Source organism: Artibeus jamaicensis, unplaced genomic scaffold, assembly GCF_021234435.1.
Source record: "Artibeus jamaicensis isolate MK-2021 breed Jamaican fruit bat unplaced genomic scaffold, CSHL_Jam_final contig_465, whole genome shotgun sequence".
Taxonomy (NCBI): Eukaryota; Metazoa; Chordata; class Mammalia; order Chiroptera; family Phyllostomidae; genus Artibeus; species Artibeus jamaicensis.
Window position 1 is genome coordinate 38,022,324 of NW_026521843.1, and position 22,517 is coordinate 38,044,840.

At 37.8% G+C, this 22,517-nt stretch overlaps 1 protein-coding gene across 3 annotated transcripts in view; it reads left to right on the top strand.

Annotated features, from left to right (window-relative positions):
• The window catches only part of VRK2 (VRK serine/threonine kinase 2), an 86,893-nt gene that overhangs the window by 61,706 nt on the left and 2,670 nt on the right, over positions 1-22,517 (top strand). For all 3 annotated transcript variants that reach the window (XM_037143445.2, XM_037143446.2, XM_037143447.2), the window contains 4 exons: positions 4,929-5,049; positions 7,311-7,369; positions 11,019-11,185; positions 16,271-16,429. In XM_037143445.2, coding sequence (XP_036999340.2) covers positions 4,929-5,049; positions 7,311-7,369; positions 11,019-11,185; positions 16,271-16,429 — 506 coding nt within the window. The remainder of the gene's footprint in view (positions 1-4,928; positions 5,050-7,310; positions 7,370-11,018; positions 11,186-16,270; positions 16,430-22,517) is intronic.

Below are 22,517 nucleotides of genomic sequence, written 5' to 3' on the forward strand. Positions count from 1 at the left end.
AAAAAAATACTGTTGATTTCTATTTTTAGGTAAATTTGACTGCTGTAAATAGTCTATGGTTGATGTGTTTCTAAACAATAGTGAACATACTATTTCTTCTCCATGGCATGACCCAATTTTCACATTTATTTTTTAAGGGTGATTTTATTTTTTATTAAAGATTTTATTTATTTTTAGAGAGAGGGACAAGAGGGAAAAAGGAAGGGAGAGAAGTATCAAGTGTGTGGTTGCCTCCCACACTCCCCAATTGAGGGCCTGGCCCAACACCCAGGCATGTGCCCTGACTGGGAATCGAAAATGTTTGCAGTCTGTGCTCAGTCCACTGAGCCACAACACCCAGGCCCAATTTTGACATTTAGACATGACTTTTAAAGTCATAACATAGGTGGGACTGTTTGGTTGGGTTAAGAATACACATTGGCCAAATGTAAGATACCTTTACTTTTGCTCTATTGAATTAATTTTTTCTAAGCCTTCACTATAGTGTTTCAAAAAAAAAAAAAAACCAACCCAAAACAAAACTAAGGCTTAGAATTTAAAAGGCACAGAAAAAATGAGGGAGACCTGGGTTTAATATTTTATTTGCAGTGTCATGCACTGCAATCTCTTTTTTTAGTAACCTTTTTGAATTTGCAAAAATTTATTGCCACTATAACATTTTCCAGCATTTTACACATCTGAATTTACAAAATACAAACATAGGTTAGTAGTTAGAAAAATAAAACTAAGTTGAAGTTTGTTTTACATATAGTCCCCTTCAGTTGATCAGGTGAGCATCTTACTCAGATGTTTCTGCTTTCTTATTGTCATTTCTGAGCATATAAACTAGTATCCGGGACCTTTAAACTCTGCTTGAGGCAAAAGTTTTCAGGTTCACTTTATTATTTCCTACCAAACTTGTTTTTGTTCACACTTCATAATGTTACTCTGTATAACAAATAAAACTAAACAGAAAAAACTTTAGGCAAATAATCAGCCCATTTTGGGATTAACACGTGCACTTTTTTCCTTTTCTCCCAATCTCTTTTATTCCATTTGATGAATGAGGCCCAGGTGATTTCGCACGGGTTTGTTTTTAGAATAAGGACCAGTTCTCTAAGGTAGCTCCTCTGTAGTTCTTGTACCAGCTTCGGAGGACTATTTACCACTTTGTGAATTAACATTTAACTAGACACCCTTCTTCAGCAGAGTGAAGTAGTTTGAAAGAAATAGTACCTTGAAAGGATAGTTGCATAACAAAATTTGTTAATGCTGCAGCTTGGACCTCAGGATCTGCTGCTTGTTTGTTCCTTACCAAAAGAACTCTCTTTGAGTGAGTATATCTTTCGGTATTTTAAATTAAAATGACTTCGAATAATTCCCTAACTATAGAAGTAGTATGTGTAATGTTGTTTAAATGATGTTAAAAGTAATGATGGAGGCAAAGTAATTATTAAGAGTGTGGGCTTTGGGTTTGAAAGACGGATTTCAATGCAGAGCTCTGTCGGTTTCTGCTCTGTGATACTGAGCAAATTATTTAACCTCTCTGAGCCTCTATTTTCTTACTTGTCAACAGGGTTAATAATACTTACCTTCTATTGTTAGGATGATTAAATGAGATAATATAAAAGTAGTTAAAGAGTGTCTGGCCCAGCAGCTCCATAAAGCACATCAGTTGTTTTTATTTTAATGATGCATTTCAGTGTCAATTGTTCCTGTAATCTGCTTGCTAGTAAAATAGAACAAATAGAACTCAAGTTCCCACCAGTGCCTTTTTTTTTTAATCATTGTTACTCTTAGCAATCCTGTACAATTTAGAAATGTTGAGCAGTCGAGAAAAACACAGGCTTTCCATGAAAAGAGTCATTTACCTTGCCCCATATTAATAAGCTAAATAAAAGTTAGATGCTAAATTGTACTTGGAAACGAACAGGAAAGTATAGAAGACAAATATTAATAACTAAATTCTGCTACATTCCAAAAGCACTATAAATAATAGTTTGGTTTCTTTAGGAAGTCTATATGAAAACACACCATTAACAATTGCATTAACTACCACATGTAACTGAAGAACCCTGTGTAAGAGTGTGGCGATTGTGGGGGAGGGGGATGGGAGCCGGTGGGGGAGGGCGTGGGGGGTCAGTGGTGGTGGGAAAAAACAATACAATAAAAAGTAAATGAACAAAGGAATACAAATACAAATTATATAGAAACAAAAGAATCCATAATATATTTCAGCTTTCAAATTTAAAAAATATTTTTTATACTTAGATATTAATAATCCTCTTCAACTATAATCAATTCATTTTATTTTTAGCATTTTATTTCTTTTGAAATACAAAGGAAATACGTAGAATAATGTAGTAAATGTCAAAATATCATTTCCTAGATTCAATAATTATTATTTTTAATGTCTATATTTTGATGTATCTTAAAGTCACTTAAAGATATATAGGGTCAATTCATTGTGTTATTTACATACTACCTAGAGTATTTATTTTTTATTTTTTAAAATATTTATTTATTTTTAGAGAGAGGGGAATGGAAGGAGAAAGAGTGGGAGAGAAACATCAGTGTGTGGTTGCCTCTCATGTGTCCCCTACTGGGGACCTGGCCTGCAACCCAGGCATGTGCCTTGACTGGGAATCGAACCCACGACCCTTTGCTTCACAGGCCCGTGCTCAGTCTGCTGAGCTACACCAGCCAGAGCTAGAGTATTTATTTTTAATTAAATTAACAGGCATTAAAGTCACTTTTCTGTGTACAATAGGTGGAAAGAAGATATAATAACTCTTAGTGGAATCTCAGCGTTCGACTTCACTAAAGCACATCAAACTCCATAATCTGTTTTCCTAGGGGGAATTTCAGGCAGCATGTGTATTTAGAAATCTTTTAGTACACCTGTCTTACCCTTTGATGATGGAAAAGGGTAACTATAGGATGTTTTAAAACGTCACATGTATTTCTGTTGAACTTAATGGAAACAGTGGTAAAACTCTTGCCTAACCATAGTCATCAATGTATACATACAGTAAAAGAAAATAAGTAAAAAGTTGAAAATGTGATAATGTATTTTAATTAGGTAAGACCAAACCATGATAGTGAAGGAAAGTTAACTCTCAAAGGGCTGTTTGAAATGAAGACCAGTTTATGAAAGATTGGCTTCAGAAATCTAAATGACTTGTCATTACAGCGGCTTCCTATCAATTAATCCCTCAGTTGGAGGGTGGGGGGAAGTGACTGGAAAGGTTCATTCCATTTTAATTCTTGATTGTTTTTCCTCAGAGAGCCTCTTGCGTGAAGCCTGTGACATCCAAACAGGTGCCAGAGTAGAATTTTTTGAAAATTGGAGGATGTGAATTTTCTTAAGTGGTGCTAATCAGGAATTGCCATAGTGGAAAAGGGACTTGTGAGCACATCTGTACGAACGGAACCATTCCATTATTAATGGGAGATTTATTACTGAAGAAATCACTACCAAACAGTGTGCTAGCGATTGTGTTTTTATTTTCATACGAGAGCCAGCGCCTGCATTAGGACCTCGCCGAAGCCTGTGCAGCAAGCAGACGGCCCCCAGGGGACTGAAGCATTCTGCTAGACTGAAGGGCCTTTCATAATCCGATACTCCAATAGCAGTTAAGATGGAGTATGTGTAAGGGCTAACTTTGTCTTCTATACTAGCTCATGTATGGTAACCAAAGTAGTTGTGACGTGCTAGGAGCATTGTTCTCGGGTAACTTTTAAAAATAAAAAACAAGTTACTGAGTGGTGTTTCGGACTTTGTTTAATGAGAGATAATAAAACAGGATCCCTGCTCACAGCACGTGTAACCGCCACAGATGACACTTAGGAGATCGTATGTCCCTGCACAGATGAGCATTCAAATGATGGTAGAAACGTGAATACCAACCTATTGTCTTGTAACAATTTGGAATGGTTATAAACATGAGTTCATTTTGTGGGATTTTGTTCATGTTTTAATTATTACTTCAATAATATTTGACATGTTTGTTATATTTCATTGCCCATCTTTTGGAACAAGCCACTTTAAAAAAACAAAATAAAATTATGATGGAACTAGTCTATAGCATTTAGTAGTTTGATCTAAAGGATATTTGCTGTGGCCTGAAAATGTTATTTCACTGCATCGTATATGAAAAGCCATCTCGTACATGCTGAAAGCCTCTCTTTGGCTTCCAGATCAGATCGACTTCCCAGCTCCTCGCCCACACTCCCGGGCACAGCCTTGCCTCATCCTGACAGTTCCTGTTCAGGATATTTGATCAGAATCTTAGTGCCGCACTGTTTATATCTAAAATCAGTGTCTGTAGAAGTTTAGAACCCTGCACCTAAAATAGTAGGTGTATTTTGTCCTGTACTTTCATTAATTAAAAAATATCTTCAGAGAGACCTGCGTTTTAATCCTGCACACTAGATGGCAGTTTTGTCATATTCTTCCAACCTCAGCTGCTGCCAGTGTGAGTGGAGCAGAAAAGGCCATCAGTGTTTAGTCTGCACTCACGGGGTCTCTGCATGACCAATGCGGACCCCGTGGGCTTCCTGGAACATATGTTAGCAATTTAGCTGCAGACATTTATTTCTTTGTTTTACTGCTTGGCTCTTTGAGAAAGTGTTGGTGCCAGGTTATGGGTTGTCTGGATCATGTCAGAGGCCATGGAGATCAAGTTCATGTGACAGGCTAGACTAAGGAAGGATGAAGTCGGAGGAGGTGAGGAAACTGACCCTTACTTTCAACAGCAACAAGTCACTGCCTGTCTGTGGACTGGAGCCAAACGCCTCGCACTTAAGTTTTACTCCAGCTGAACAAACAAAACACGTTGCCCATTTGGCTTTTTCATATTTCATCAATAATAGTGAAATCAGTGATTTCTCTGTTTCTCAAAACTTTCTTATCCCTCATCTTGCTCTCCTAATGCTTACTCCTACAGCCCTGTCCAGACGGAGTGACCTGGAAATCCTCGGCTACTGCCTGCTGCGCTGGCTGTGCGGGCGGCTGCCCTGGGACGCGTGCCTGCAGGACCCCGCGGCCGTGCAGACGGCTAAAACGAAGTACGGAGTTTCGGTGTTCCACCACGGGCAGCGCGGGTCCGAGGGCGTCGCTGCGGGGAGTCAGTACCCCGGGGAGGGTACCGTGTACCGACGTGATGACCAAAGCACATTTCTTAAATTTGAAAAGCAGTATTTACCAAACCGAACAGCTTACAGATGAAAAATCCATTAAGATAACAACTATGAAATCACATGTATGTGAGTTGTAATAGAAACTATAAAGTGAAATCGTTGTTCCTTTAGATGGTGTTCTCCAGAGCTTAGATTCTAGGTGGTGGTAGTTTCAAGGAAGAGTGTTCTCAAATAAGTATTGTGTAAGTGTAGGTAGGTAGTCTGAGCCCTGTCTGACTATTAACTGGGCAATGCAGCAAGTGGAATGGGGCAAACACGGCCTGCATTTTTCAAGTGAGAGTAACATGGCTCTTTCTTAATCCTGTGTCTTGAAGAGAGTATATTTTGTTTCTGAAAGGAGAAACAAACAAAAATTTTATATGACGTGTTTATAGGGAAGATAATTTTGCGAGTCATATAAACATTTTTAATATTTCACATTCAATTTTTCTCAGCTAGAATGTGTTAGCATGAAAATTAGGTCAGACCGAGAACAGAGCATGTTACTATTTTACTATTTTCTCACTGATCAGGCCTAAGAAAAAGTCAATTGCATGTAGCACACAATTGCCGTTTTTTATTATATAGCAATATATGTGCAACAGTAGTTATCCACAGATATAACACCGCAACTGGAAAGGCAGCTATGTTTTAAGTGGGGCATGTTATGACAGAAGTTCACAAAGGGGGCAGCTGAGTCAGAGAAAGCAAGCTTCAGATTCAGTGTGGCACAGGTTCTCAGCAGAAAGAAAAGCCAGCCTGCAGATGCAGGATAGTACAGACTGCATCGTAAATACTGACATATGAATATTATATGAAATACTTCTGCACTTGGAATGTAGATCATCCCAGTCCCCCACCCAAAATGAACACATTTATTTAAGTCAATATTAGAACCATCTAATCAGTTACAGCACTGGTCGATGTGTCCATATTAACCCCCATGGAACTGACATTTTTTAATATGTGGGTCAAATCAAAGCACAGTAATGGGCACCTATGAGCAGTCTCAGTATCCAGTTTTCCACCTCAGTTTACTGAATTTGAATAAGGTACTTTATTTCAAAGATTAGTATTTTAATTCTAATGATTATATGTGTTTTTTTCTTATTAAGATTTACTAATATGATTTTAGATTTTTTTATCAGTATGCATATATAGATGCGTTCATTGTTGATATCTTTAATATGCCTATGTGTACATTCAAATTTAATAATAGGGGATCATATAAAATAATACACTATACTGCTAATAAATATAATCTCTTTACATTTTGGGGAGCCTTACATATGTTATCTTCATTTTGATTTTATTACTAGTAAAAACCTATAGGTCAGTAAAGCTAATATATTATGAAATGTACAATTAAGGTAAACTGTAGACATTTTCGAACTTCTCAGAGTGTGTAATACATAGTTATAATTTATTTCCCTTGCTGAGAAGGCATACACTGAATGTCCCATTAGGGCGGGCTTGCATATTCAGCCATGACACCATATCTCCCTCATACCCTTTATTTTCCTGATGTACGGTGGTCTTAGATCAGAGCATTTCTTGTTGCAGTTCTGCCTGCGCCTGAGTTTATGACTCAGACATTCATATCAGTAATTTTAGTTGACTGTTTACGTATTCGTGGCTGAAGCAATTTAAGAGAGTTATCCTTCTTCCATGTAAAACACTGAGAATTGGTAGAATAATGGGGCATTTTTTGTTTTGGTAGAATAATGGGGCATTTTTTGTTTTGTCTTTTGGATACTTCTTGTTAACCTGTTTAATTATAGGGTAGCATAAAACACTGCCCAGTGGTAGGTACTTGAGGGAAAATACTCTTAAAATCCAGGCACAGTTTTTCTATGTATTTATTTATGTTTTTAAGGAAAAAATTACGATATTGTTACTTCTACATTCCATATTTTACACATGTAAACTTTGAATTAAAGCATTTACTATTTAGTTTTAGGTGACTGATATGAAATTGGTCACTGAGAATTTTAACCTGTCCCCACCCCCACTTTCCATTTCACCATTGCCGGTGGGTGAAAAAAGTACTAAAAGTCACCAACACAGAATTTGAGTTTTGCTTTCTGATCAGCACGGTGGGTCACTGGAATGCAAACACAGTCATTGTGTGTTACTCTGTTTTGTTTCAGTCTGTTGGATGAGCTCCCCGAGTCAGTGCTGAAATGGGCTCCTTCCGGAAGCAGTTGCTGTAAGTCTGGATGGTAACTTTGACCTTCTCCGATGTACTTTGCAGGTCACCACATGTGTCACTCTCGTTTTGTGGCTGTTCAGTCCACCCCCTCCCATTCTGCAGGCATGGGAGGAAACTCTCCAGGGTTACACATAGGTTGCTAGAGCAGAAACTGGTTGGATCCTTTTTGACATTAGAATGAAAGAATTCTGCATAAAAATACTTAGATAGCTTTATGGGCTCTGCCTATTGGTTTTTTTTTTTTCTTTAGATATGGATTATGGGAATCATGCCCAGGTTAAATCGTCAGCTTTATCTGGTATTTCTAGAGTTGACTTTCTATCTTCATTTCTTCATATATTGTTGAAAGAAGATAACTCTGATCTAAGAAAAGACCACATTCAATTAGTAATTAAAAAAAAACCCAAATCATTAAACACTCGAATGCTATTCAGACCCCGGGTCACAGCACCAGAGTTTTGGATTGGCAAAGGCTCCTGGCGTTGGGATTTGGAGGTGTGCTTCATTGAATGGTTTTCCCTTTCAAGTTAGTATAGACCACTTCTGGAATTCTTTAATTGACAGTATTATTAGTAATAGTAGTAAGTTGACTGAGAACTACCGAAGTGCCTGTCATTTTCAGTGTGTGCTGGGTACAGCGAGTACCAGTGTAACAACTGGGTTACGTTGTCTCATGGAGAAGAGCCCCCTTTGGCTGTCACACTTGCTTTTTCTCAGACAGACAAGCAGAGTGAATCTTGTTCTTTATTTATATTGGCCAATCTCAAAGTTAGCTTTTAGCTGACTTATGAAAGTGAATAGGAACACTGACCCCTCTAGCTAAGGTCAAATAGTGTCAGTTCCCGTCTGAGAGTTTAAAAGAGTCAAAGCATCTCAAACTTATATTTATAGCCCTTCTCTGACAAGAAACAAAACTTTTCATTTTCGTAGGAAACAAGAACCAAGCAGACCTGCTTTCCATTCTCTAATCCCTGAGACCCTAAGTCTGCCTCCCCGTATCCTGCTGTCGCTTTTCTTCTGATGGAGTGGGGTGGACAGTAGCATGTTCTCATTTGGGGGGATGGGTGGAAAGATGGAAGCATTGCATTTTTTGTAACTGCACTGAGTAACTTGTTCCAAAGGCCAATATTCCCTTTTGACTAATATTCTTATTGGCATTTTACCGAGCCATATATTTTGTGTTTTACTTCAAAATAGAGCAAAAAGGGAGAGCTAGGGAGATGTCAGAATTTTTTTTTTAATTGTATAACTCCTTTCCCTTTCCTGTTCCTCTTGCACAAAAGGTAACTGTTCAGTTTCGGGTTAGAAAAGCATGCCCAGCTGTCCTGGGTCATACAAGACAAATGCCTGTGGGCCAGTGTGCATTCTGTGATACTTCTCTCGCTAGGGCTAGGGTAGGAGAAGAGGGGAGTGATACAGGAAATGGTGGGAGGAGTGCCAGGTTCCTCTTGTGCGGCACAAACCATTTGAGTCTATGGTATTATTTTATAAAATGAAGACTTCTTTTTCTAAAGCACAAAACGTTGAACCTTTAATAGTAACTGAAAGTCTCTTAATTTGGTCAGTTATGCTTAGGAGAATGGGTATTGTAAGCAGGGAAATTCTACTGATTTACAAAAGGTTTATTACTAAAACATTTTATAGAATGGCCAGGAAGTTGGCAGTGTGCAGGCTCAAATCAGTGTGATAATAGTAGTTTCAGAAGTTTCTGTGTCTTGAAATGACAGTTAATATTTCACTAACTTAAAAAGCAGATAATTTAGGAATATCACGATTGCATAGTAGTCAAAGTATTTTGTTTTATAGCTCTGGAAATGTGCTAGCAAATTTAAAAATGTACTTAAGAAGCCCAGATCTTGAAAGGCTAACATGGAAACCCATACTACATCCCAACAGCCTAAGCTTCAAGTTTACAGTAATAAATTTATAACACAGGTGGCTCTTTCCTTTTTCCCCCTCTCCTTCCCCACCGGGCCCTTGCTTTTTCAAGCCCCAGGCCCATGAAGGCTTTGCAGGACAGCTGCTCTCAGTTGGTGGAGTGCCGGAGTCTTCCATCGACACCCAGCAGTTACTTGTGAAAAGTGTTCCCAACGTGTTCAGCTCTGCTCTCCATTTGGGATATTTTGGTTAATCGAATTGCAATATATAGACCAGACTTGGCTTACCAATCTTGAAAGGCCCAAAGAACAAGAGAATATTTATATTAAAATAGTGGCAACTGTAATTTAACCTTTTTTTTTCTTGATTATCCCTTCAGGAATTGGATGCTCCTGAAAACATGAGTTATAAATGTGAAACCACAGCACTTGCTAATTAGTAGAAATCTGGTTGAGCAAATGCTAGATAACAGATTGTATATATCTTATACCTTAGAGAGGAAGAAAGGTTGTATAACTGCCACAGTATCCAAAACAAACAAACATGCAAAAAACCCTTGGAGCCAGGAGTTCTCATTTTAGTCACATTAGCCTAATGTTCCTAGAAAAATAGCTGTGGACAATATGGCGCATGACGGTCACTCTCTGACTGTCCCAGAGGAGACACAGGTGATGACTATTCCTGTTGGAATGTTTCCCCATGGGCAGTGAAACCCGGTTTCTCTGCATTTCCCCATTTGAATGGAGGTAGGCCTGGGGGTGGGGGGAAGGAGGGTTAGGACGTGGCTTCCGCCAGCCCACCAAGCTCCCCAGATTTTCTTAGCACAGGATAAAGGAAGAAGTACTTGTGTCTGGGTCAGTAGTAAGTTTTTTTGAAGGGAAGAGTCTTGTAAAGACTAGTTTGTGGAATATCTAAATGTCACCCTAAAGAAATTATATCACAACATTAAAAAAAAAATGAAAGCATGCCTATTTTTGTAAACAGCGTATGGTATTATCACTCTTACCTGAATTTCAGATTGCACCTTCATGAAACAAAAATGCAAAAACTACATTTGTTTTAAGGCTGCTATGTTTGTATCTTTGGGGTACTAATTCTACTTGTATTTAGAAGTTTGTAGTTTATACATTTTTTTGGTTGGGGGAGAGTTACTTTCTCATCCCTGTGCAGTGAGTCAGGAGGACGTCGGTGCCGTGGACGCCCCGGGCTGGCTGGGTGTGGAGCACGTGAGAGGGACTTGGCGAGGTCCACAGTCCGGCGTGACTGAGCACACACAATTCAATGCCATTTCTAAATGGACTGTTGTAATCTCAGAATCAAAGCTGTAATTAAAATTTGGAATGTTTTTTTTTTCCTTTGAAGTAAGGAGATTTATAAGAACAGTTGTTTTTAACTGAATTTTTAAAACTTCAACATAAAAGTTTGATCTATTGTATTATTGAGGTAGTTATTAGTAGTTCCACCCCATAAATCAAAATCTCTAACTATAATTTTAAAAATTTGCTTACTTTGATAAAATTAGTGAATTATAAATGCCAACAAAGATGTGTAAAAACATTACAAGTTTCTCTCATCTTGTCAAATCTGTAGGTCACTGTATATTTCAGTCAGTTTTGGATATCATTTAAGAAGTGCTTTTCATTGAATTGTTCATTCTTAGTTTCTTCAGGATGTATGTGCATAAGAGAAAAATAGGTTTTGGGGATTCTGGGGTCCTGACATCCCTTGCCAATTATGAATGTCATGTAAAAAAATTAATCCTTCACAGGTGAAATAGCCCAGTATTTGGTATGTGCTCGTAATTTAGCCTATGCTGAAAAGCCAAACTATCAAATGCTCAAGGAGATTCTGAACCCGGGTGGAAGACCTTCAGGACCACTGGAATTTTCTGCCGAAGGACAGAGTGTGAACGTCCCTACTCCAAACAACCACAAAGTGAGTGATGTTGTCCCTGGGGTCTTACGCTCGCCTTCCGTGGAGCATTCTTCCAAACGAGGGTGTTTTAGGTTCCAAATGAGTTTGACAACCCGGTTTCTTGGTTATTATATTTAATTCCTTTTCCCTTAACTCAGCTCCAAGAAATTCTGTTGAATGTTCTCTTGATTTTGACATACTATTTCTCACAGAAAAGTAGTAGGTGCCATGTTCTGTTGTGTACTGAGTGTTCAAGAAACGAAGCCATCGCTGATGTCAGAGAGGTCAGAGAGGGGACTAGGTCAGGGCTAATCTGACTTTACTCATGAAAGCCTTTATCTGCTGCTTTCCTTTAGATTTTTTTCCTCTTTTTTTGCATACCAATTTGGCCATAATTTGGTGATAACAATAATAATCTTGTATTTAAGCATATTATTTGTATGTGCTGATATTTCAATATACAAACGATTCTTTTTTAAATAGCTGTTTTTAAAGTTACATCTCCTTTACTCTGCTGTCTTCCAACTGACACCCTTACATCAAATTAAAAAGAAAAAGGAATTGGAACTTGAGAAAAGAATTAAACCTGAAACGATACAAAAGAATTAGCACAAAACATTTTTTAAGACAGTGGGGGAAACCTGTGACTGCTGTCGGCAGCATTACTAGACAGGCGACTAAATGTCCGTTTCTTCCTTGACACTATCCACATGCAAAAAAAAAAGTGGGTGCCTTTTTCTCCCCTCACGCGTGTGTAATAAGGTAGGGTCAGGATGCCATTCATTTTTAATATTTCTTGTGAACTTTGGATCATCGCAAGTGTTCATGAGCCAAGAATGCAGGATGCAAACTAATGTGACTGATTGGCTGCTAGATGAATGGTGAGTCAAGTATCAGTGCACAGATGGTTCTGATTTGCTGAATTTTGTAGCTGCTGCAACTGAAGACATAAAATATCCTTCTAGTCATAAATTAGCTCTTTGGAAGCAAAACCTTGACACCAGAGCTTTACAACCTTCAATTAGTAGGGAAAGAAGTATTTGAATGACTGTGGTATTGACATCTGTAGGCCTGCATAGTAATCATTCCTAATAGAAGAGAATATCTGTTTGAGGAGGTTTTGCATGGCTAATTAACTACCAGTGAGAATATGTAATTTTTTCATGATCTCCTGATTGTCACCTTTCTCTCATGATACAATTACATTTTATTGTAGCGAGTGCCTCACAAACCAATTGTCAGCACTATTTACTATTGCAGCAGGCAGAACAAAAGTTCATGTTTAATAAAAAGCCACTGGATTTTGATCTGGGTAATTACTGAGACTTATTTTAACAGTTTTATTGACTTTTGTGTTTTTATCACTTTGCAACAAAACAAAGAGCCATTTCCTTGACATAGTATTTCCCTTGCAATAATGGTCATCATTTAATCTACACTAATTTAGGTAGGTTTTTTTCCTTTTTTGTAGTTTTCCAGTTTCATAAACTTAATTGAAATATAAAAGAAGCCATTTTAAAAACCAATAGCTGTATCCTCTGATATAAAATTGTAATTATTCATCAGAATTTTCAGTTTCATCAAATTCAAAGGATGTTGTGAAACCATTACATATGCAGAGAATAGAACATAAAACAGTTTTTGCAATGAGCCTCAATCAAATATATTTCATTCTTTTGATTAGAACATTTCAATTATGAGTAAAAAGAAAACACTAAGAATGATATACATTCTTAAGACCTTAGTTAATTTCTGTTAACAATATGATCAGCCTCAGTATATAGAAAGGATGCTGGTTGGGGATATACTTCACAGCTTATCAATATTTATTGGGTAATGACTTTATTTCTCTAATATTTTAAGTACACAAATATATTTAATAATTATAGTATAAAATATAGGTTCACTATACATGGCTAAACTTCAGTATCTTTATTTTTAAAGTTCATAGATTTTGTGATACTGAAAAACCAAACTTGAGAATGTTCAGAAGCTAAGTATCACCATATGAACTGTCCTATACTCTGTCCCTTTGTGTGATAGAGTGTAAGATAGTTTCTACAATTGATCTTTTCAATAACAAATACAATTTTAAGTTCAAAATGAATATTAATCACCTGGCCCCAAACTTCTTTTTAGTCACAGAATCTCCTTCAAAACATCTCTTCTTATTACTCTGCACATGGATCACTCCAGTTATTTAACAGACTAGTGAATGAACTTTGGACTTGTACTTTTTAGACAAAGATGCTTAAAAAGAAGCCAGTTGACCAGAAAATGTATACAGTTCAATAAATAAAATGTTTCTGTCATTCAGTATTCAAAAGAAAGTTAGGAATGTTTTAATTTTTAAAAATGTTACTTCCCTCAGTACATAAGTGGTTGTGCATTTTAAATTTAGAATTCTTAAAAATGTTTTGCCTAGGTATGAGAAAACAGCTTATCACCATAGGAATCTCAGCAAATTTAGATCATGTTTTTGCAAAAGAAAAATGAGGTATCTTTTAACACTAGGTTTTACTCGGAATCATGCGCTGTTCCCTGTAAACTTCTTCCTAAAGTCCCCAAATACTGTGACTGGAGTGAAATTGGGAATACAATTTTGTCAAGGTAGTAGAGACGCTGATATTTTTTCCTGAAAAGCAAATCTTTGGGGGTATTCGCCTCAGCTGAAATGATGTTATGTGTAGCTGAAGTCCCTCTCTGATAGGTCTGACGGCTCCAGAGGCAGCACTGACAAGTTAGGAGAGTCTGTCATCAGGGCCGCCACAGTCTATTTATGCCACCCACTGGGATTTAATGTCCAAAATTCACTGAAGGAAGCCGTATTTCAGTAGAATGCTTACTGAGGTGAGCTACAGCTCTAGAATTCCCAGATGAGAATGCTAGGCGAATGGAAAAACCAGCATTGCTGAAGTTCCAATTCAACCCTGGAATAAGCAGTTTCTTCAAGAGCCAGTAGCAGATACTTTTATCAGTTTATCAATATCTCCTTCCTTAAGGCGATACCTGAATCCCTATGTTAATAGGATAGATACCTGGACTCGCTGAGGCACCTGTCTTTCCTAAATGCTTTCCCCAGGCAGAGGAGGAGGCCAGAGTTAACATGCTGGAGCTAACCCACAATTCAGACTGTAAAAGTTTGTCCCTACATTCACCCTAAATTGGAGGTTCCCATAGCAAATCTAGGGGTGAATATGTTATTACGGGTAGTAGTAACCTTTTTGCTGAACTTGCAAAATTCTTTCTTGAGCTTATTTCTCAAAGTAAACTTGTCCTCATGTTTATTTTATGTATGTGAGAAAAGTAGAATATAATTTCTCCATTATATGCACAATTTTGGCACATTAAATTTTAAGGGCCCAAAAATGTTCCTGTTTGTAAAACAGTGTACAGTAATGGTGGAAATTTAGGTAAAATGTACCTTGTTTGAATAGCCACTTTCTCAAAATGACACACATTTGGGTAGTATCCTTTTATTTGATTATGTGGGATGCCAAGTGTTATGTGTACTTTTTATGACTTTGAGAAAAATGTTTACTGTGTTCATGATTACAGGTTAAACTTAATCATTCCACTTCATTCTGACCATTTTAAAACTTTCCCTAGAAATTGAACTGTGGCATAAACTGGATGTCATTTTGTGGATTAGGTAGAGGTGCCTGTCTATGGCAGCACCGCTTGTCTCTGTGCCACCTGCCGGCAGGCGGAGCCTCGAGGAGCACTGATTCTGTTAGACCCTGTCTGCACAGCAGGGGCGCCCAGGGCAAAACCTGGGAGACCTAACATGCCTAGTGCAGAGGCAGCACCAAAAAACTCACTATCTCAACTGATCCTTTATGCCATAGGACATATTTTCACGGTGACTGGCAAGCCAGTGTTTTATTAGGATAAAACCGTGTGCAGCAGCCTTAGGAAACTCTTTCACACTAGTGGTATGATGAGCATTTATTGCCAAGACGGAAGAGTGGCTCAGGAGGTGGCTACTCATGAATTTTCCCAGTCATCTGTGGGGATTCAGTGGCGGAAACCAAGAATCCCTGAGTGATTAGGAAACAATTTCAGTTTTCAGGTTACGGCAAGGCTGTGGCTTCGCTGCCCTTTGGGAAGCTGGGATCTAGGAGGAGGAGTGCATAAAGAATGATGTTGTGACAACTCAGACCTAGCCACAAACAGTAGCCTATTTTAAAGGGAAGGGATGAACACACTTGGCAACAGAAGCTAAGATGGAGAGACTACAAATTAGGGCTCTGCTTGCCCAGATAATGAAATCCATTCAGTGTTGGCACTGGCTACTCCATCATTTCCCCTGTACCATTCCCATCTCCTGCCCCCTAGTTAACCCATGAAAAAAGGTGATGGCACTTGCAGCTGCTGTAAACAGGACGCCGTTGAACAGGTACTTCACATAAGGGTCTTCACTGGCTTTCCATCTTCTGACTGCATTGAGAGCTCTGCCCTTCTATTTCCCTGTCTACTTCAAGGTTATTGAGAGTCAGTCAGCCCCTAGGTTGCACCATGGTGTGAAAAAGAAACCTTAGAAGCAAGCTTGTTGTCAAACTTAACCTCTGACACTGGGACACACTATTAGATGACATGAACCGTTATTCATCTGTTTAAAGGTTAAATTACCTGTATAAAAAAACGGAAGCAACATCCTGACTTCCTCTTACACATTCACATTAATTAGGCTCACTTCAGTGATAAAAGTCTAAGATTCTAATTAATAAGAATTTAAACTAAAAGATATCCTGGATCCACTCCCAGCAAAGGTTAATAATAAATTCATGTGCAGTTTTAAAATGTGACAGTTTTCTGTAAAAATGCTGTTTTCAATAAGCAAGTTATCTGTAGAAATAGTTTTTAAAGAGTACACAACAGAGACACTAATTTTAATTGGTCTTGTCCTACTCATGAGAAAGGGTCACAGGATTTTGCCAACTACTGTATTTTTTCTATAACGTCCACTTGGTTTCCTCTCAATCTCTACCCTTTTTTCAAAGCTTGGCAAGTTTAACATTTTCAAGAATCTGGATGTGAATGCATTTTTTTTATGTGTCAGAAGTTTTCATTGTATGTTACTACTCACTCTATCAACATCAACAGGTTGATTCACAAAAGGCTGCAACAAAGCAAGTCAATCAGATGCAAAATAGGATTATAGAAAGAAATGCCCACAGTGAGAGAAGTGCGGAGTCCCACACAACATGGAGAGAAGTGCAAAAAGAGGAGCCGGTTGGATTGCTTACCAAGGACACGGCTCAGGTGAGAAAGTTTTTGTTTTGTATTGTTAACAATAGGCATGTGCTACAATAGCATATACCCTTTGGAAATGAAGTCGTTTTATTTTCTCCTGAGGGCCAAGGTTGTATATAGTTGTGTTAAATGAGAAGGGGTAGAAAATATCCTATCCGGCAGATAAAAACAAAGGAGCCAACTCCAGTAGTGATATAAACAGAATGGCGGCGAGCACATTTGCATACAGATGATTTCTTCCTTGAGCCTAAGAATGTAATGAAGTGCACTTAAATTTTTATGCCATCCATGATCCATTAGGGACTTAACATATTCCATACTTTAACACTGGTTCCTCCAGTCCAACCCTTATAATCAAATATGTGAGTGAAGTGTTGTTCTGTCAGTACAGTTGTATTTTTTTTACATCATTTGATCATTTGGTTGGATAGTGATTTGCCTTTAGTAGATGACTCACTCAGCCAATAGCAAGTCTTTCCTGATCTAACCTTTTTGATAAGAAGAGTACAATGTATTTATATCTGCGGAAAGGCCATTATTTTATATGATTTCTACACCGTCATTTTCCCAGAGTGGTTTGAGGTTTACAGTGGACAATAGAATAACTTAACGCCCTCACCTTCTACCTCCCATCCCCACTCCCAAATTGGTACATCAGGTAGCTGGGATATCAATCATTAAACTGAACACTGGAATTTTGCTCTGAACTTCTTGGCAGCCAAGGGAAAAATTTAGAAGCATACTTGTTAGGCGTATCTTGTCCAACCAGGAAGCATACAGGGAGTTTATCCAGGGAGAGATGCTTTTTCAGTACTAATAGGAATCTTTCCCATTTGTTCTGTTATAATAATAGTAGCATCAGTTTTAAAGTTGTAAAGGGATCTACTTCAAATGGTTGTATCTTACAGTTCCTATTTGGAAAATTAAAGACAAATACTGCTTGGTGACAGAAATAGAGATTCTTGAGTGCTCCTTTTCAGTCCTTCCTGTGCACCAGAATCACCTGTGTAGAGCAGTGGGGAGGGACTGTAAAAATACTGATGCCCAGGTCCCAAGCGAAGAAACTGATTCATTTCAATTAGGGTGGCAGTGTGATGTGTATAGATTTTTTAAAAGATTTATTCGTTTTTAGAGAGAGGGGAAGAGAAGAAGAGAAATATCACTGTGCGGTTGCCTCAGTTACTCTCCCATACTGGGGACCTGGTCCTCAACCAGGCACATGCCCTAACTGGGAATGGAACTGGCAACCCTTTGGTTTGCACCCCATGCTCAATCCACTGAGCTGCGCCAGCCAGGGCATAATGTGTGTAGATTTTATCACTGCAGAAAGTTGTTCCCATCCTCCATCAGTCCCTTTCCCACAGAGACAACCACTGTTTTGATGCTGTGATTCTCATCCCTAGATTTGTTTTGCCTCTTCTAGAATTTCACATACATGTAGCCATACGGTATGCACTCTTTTACACCTGGCTTCTCTCACTCCGTGAGTCTTACTGTTTCCTGTTGCATGTATTGGTAAGTTCTTTTTCTTGCAGAGTAGTACTCCACTGTATAATGATAACAATTCACATATCCATGCTGTCTTAATGGACACCTGGGCTACCCCTGGCTCTAGCCACCACAAAAAATAATTGGTATAAACATTCGGACACAAGTCCTTCTGTGGACATGTTCTGTTTCTCTCCAGAGGTGGATATGCTGAATTGGAGGGCAGATGCATACTCACTTTATAAAAAGCGGGCAAACGGTTCCCCTTCTATATTTCTACCAGAAATGTACAAGCGTTCCAGCCATTCCACGTCCTTCCCAACATTTGGTGTTGTCTTCTTCATTTTAGCATTCCAACATGTGTATATTAGTATCTCATGGTGATTCTAATGATCACTTACCTGATGACTAATAATTTTGAGCACCTTTTCATGTGCTAATTGCCATTCATATATCTTCCTTTGTGAAGTGTCTTTTCAAGAGTTTTAGTCCATTATTTTTATTTAGTTGACTGTCTTTTTAGTATTGAGTTGGAAGAATTCTTCATGTATTGGAGATATATAAAGCTATTGGACATATAGACCCCTGTCCAATAGCTGAATTGTGGATATCTTCCCCTTAGTGTGCAGCCTGCCCATTCATTTACTTAACAATGTCTTCAATGAGCAGAGGCTATTTGTTATTTTTATATGAATTCAATTAATCAGTTTTTCCTTTACAATTTTTTTTTCTGTAAAGAAAACCAAGAAACCTTTGTCTACTTCAAGGTCACAGTAATTTTGCTCCTTATAAAAGGTTTATTGTTTCAGCTTCCATGTTTGGGTCTATGAACCAACTCAAATCAGTGATTGTATGTGGCATGAGGTAGGGGTTGAGGTTCGTTCTTTTCCAAACAGAAAGCCAGTTGTCCCAGCACTGCTTCTTTAAAATTTTTCCTTTTCCTAATTAATATGTTGGAAGACTTTTTCAAAAGTCAGCTGACCATATTTATCAAGTAGGTAATATTTCTAATGTATTGAGCATTATTATAAATGGGGGCTGAATTGTGTTAAATGCTCTTACTGTATCAGTTAATATGATCATGGTTTGTTTGTTTTTTTTTTTCACTTTTATACTATTAACATGGTGGGTGACACTGATTAGTGTTTTTATGTTGAACTCATCTTACATTGCTCAAATCAACCTCACTTGGTAATGGTGTCTTGTTTTTATATGTTGTTGGATGCAGTGTGCTAGTATTTTTTAGGACTTTTGAATCTGTTCACTAGGAGTACTGATTTGCAGTTTTTATTTTTTTTGTCTTGGTCTAGTTTTGGTGTCAGGGTAATGCTGATGAGTTGAGAAGTTTTCCTTCTAATTTCTAGAAGAAAATTAGTAGCATTGGTGGTGTTTCTTTTTAACATGTGCTAGACAATTCTCAAGTGAGAGCATATAGGCCTGGAGCTTTCTTTTCCTTTTTAACTATGAATTAAGTTAATTTACTAAGACTGTTCAGATGATCTATTTCAAGAGTTGGCAAATTTTTCTGTAAAGAGCTAGATAGAAAATAGGTTTTATAGGTGGCACAGTCTTTGTCACAACTATTCAACTTTGCATTGTAGCCCAAAAGCATCTTAGTACAATATGTAAACAAATGAGTATAGCTGATTCCAACAAAACTTTATTTATGGCACTGAAATTTGAATTCCATATAATTTTCAAGTGTCACAAACTATTTTTTCTACCATTTAAAAATGTAAAAACTATGAACATTGTGGTGCATAGGTTCTTTGATATTGATGTTTTAGGATTCTTAGGATATAATCCCAGCAGTGGAATTGCTGGGTCAAAATAGCCAAGAGTTGGAAGCAACCTAGGTGCCCATCAGTAAATGAATGGATCCAAAAATTGTGGTACATATACACAATGGAATTCTATGCTGCAGAGAGAAAGAAGGAGCTACTACCATTTGCAACAACATGGATGGAACTGGAAAGCATTATGCTGAGTGAAATAGGCCAGGTGCTTAAAGACAAATACCATATGATCTCACCTTTAACAGGTAGCTAAACAACAAAACAAACAAGCAAGCAGAAGAAAAAAAAAGAAAAAAACAAAGATACTGAAATAGAGAACAAGGGGACAGTGACCAGAGGGGAGAAGGAAGGGAAGTTAAGGGGAAAAAGGGGGAGGGATTTGGAGGAACAAATAGGAAGGACACAGGGACGAGAACTAAGGGGGGTGGAAATGGGGAGGAGGTGGGGAGCAAGGGGCGGGGGAGGCTGGGATGGGAAAAATAGACAAAAAACTGTACTTGAAAAATAACTAAATAAAATTAAAAAAAAAATAAATAAAAATGTAAAAACTATTCTTAGTTGGTAGGTTCTAGAAAAACAGGTAGTGTGCCAGATTTGGCCTACTGACTAGTTTACCCTCCTAATCTAATTCATCTTGAGTTATTTTTGATAATTTATATTTTTTAAAGAATTGTTCCATTTCATCTTTGTCATATTTTTTGTTTAGAATTATTCGTAGTACTCCCTTATTTAAATCCTTTACTGTGGAATCTGTAGTAATATTTCTTTCTAGATGTTGATTGCATCTGTTTTCTCTTTTTTTTAGGTCAGGTTTATCAATTTTATTGGACTTTTTGCAGAACCAGCTTTTATTTGATTTTTCTCCCTCTTTGTCAATTGCATTGATTTCTATTCTTGGATTTATTCTCTCTTTTTTTATTTCCTTAGGATGGAAACTTAAGTCTCAATTATTGAATTAAGACTTTTCTTTTTTTCCCAATATAGGTATTTAGTATTACAGATTTTCCTTCTAACACTGTGTTAACCATGTCCCACATATTTTGATATATTTTCATTCAGTTCAATATATTTTTAAGTTCCTCTTGGGTCTGTCTCCCATCCAGAAGAATGTTTTTAAATTTTTAAGTGCTTGGAGATTCCCTTTTCATATCTTTCAGCTTGATTTTGGTTTATTTTTCCTTTTTCTAGTCTAGGTGGAACATTAAGCTGTTGATTTGAATCCTTCATTTTTTCTAATATAAGCATTTAATGCTATAAATGTCCTGCTAAGCCCCATTTTAAATGCATCCCATGAATCCTTATATATTGTATTTTTATTAGTTCAAGACATTTTGTACTTTCCCTTGAGACTTATTTTGTGATACCTTATTAGATATGTCTGTTATCTGTTATTGATCTCTAATTGATATTGTCTGAGGATATACCTTCATGTAATTTTGTTTTAAATTCGTAAGGTTTATTTTATGATCCAGGATAATTATCTATCTTGGTTAATGTTCCAATTGCAGTTGTAAAGAACATGTATTTCTCCCATATTGGGGTGCAGTACTCTATTATCACTCAGATCCCATTGGTTTGTGGTATCATTAATTTCTTTTATAGCCTTGCTGATTTTCTCTAGTTCTGATTACTAAGAGCAGGGTTTTTGAGTTGGGGGGAAGTGGGCTGCTGCCTCTTTGCTGTCATTTGCTGAATGCATAGCAGTAATGGCCAATAGGGTTTCTACCCACAGCGTTTGAAGGTTGATGTCTCTTTGCTGGTGTTTGCTTAACACAAAGTGGGCATGGTCAGTAGGACCCTACTGCAGTCTCCATAATGTCAGTGAGGCACAGGAGAGGCACAGTGCAGGGAAGGATAGTCTACAAGGCTCCGCCCTATATTCTCCATAGTACCTTGTGGGGAGGGCAGGGGCCACGTTTAGTAGTGTCAGCTGGGAATGACTGATATGGCTTTCATAATTTCCATTAACACCTGGGGAGATAGGATACTACCTTGTTAGTGTGGGGATGGTCTGCAGGGCTCCATTCTAGTTTCCTCAGTGCTTAGTGGGGACCACAGATTTGCTCCCCAGTTAGTACAGGGTAGTGAGACTTGGCAGGGCTCCACCCCACATTCCCCACAGCAGCTGGTGGGGACTGAAGAGGTCCAGCTTCTTGGTTTTCACCTAGAGCAAAGCAGTTAGTCAAAAGGCTTCTATTCTGCAAACCTGCCATTAGGATTTTTGGACCTCTTCTGTTTTGTGCATATTGTTTTCAGATTGCAGGCTGCTTTATGGTCCAGATGAACCAGAAAGAAGGGGATTAGGATGAAAGACTCATAGCTAGGTCATTCCTCACATCCTGAGGTCTTTATCCAGTAAGGCTTCTTTCTATTCTACAATTTTCAAAATGGTCTATATTAGTTGCTTTTTGTCTGGTCTTTAGTTATAATTAACAGGAGGAATAATTTAGAATGCTCTTAGTCTGTCTTGTCAATCATTACCCCTCACCTTCATTTTGAAAGCTTCAATGGGTATGGAATTTTTCATTCTGAACTTTAAAGATGTTGTTGCCCTGTCTTTGTGGATGTGTTTCCTTCTGATAATAAGTTAGCCATTATTCCTATCATTGCCTCTTTATATAATGCATCTCTATTCTGGCTGCTTTTAAGATTTGCTATTTTTTAAATCTTTGTTAGGGATGGATATCTCGTGTTTATTCTGCTTTGGGCTCATTGAGCTTCTTTTACCAATGGGTTGATATTTGTCATCACGTTAGAAAATGATTTATTTGATCTGTTTCCTGCCTTAACCCTTCTTAACTTCTCCTTCTGAG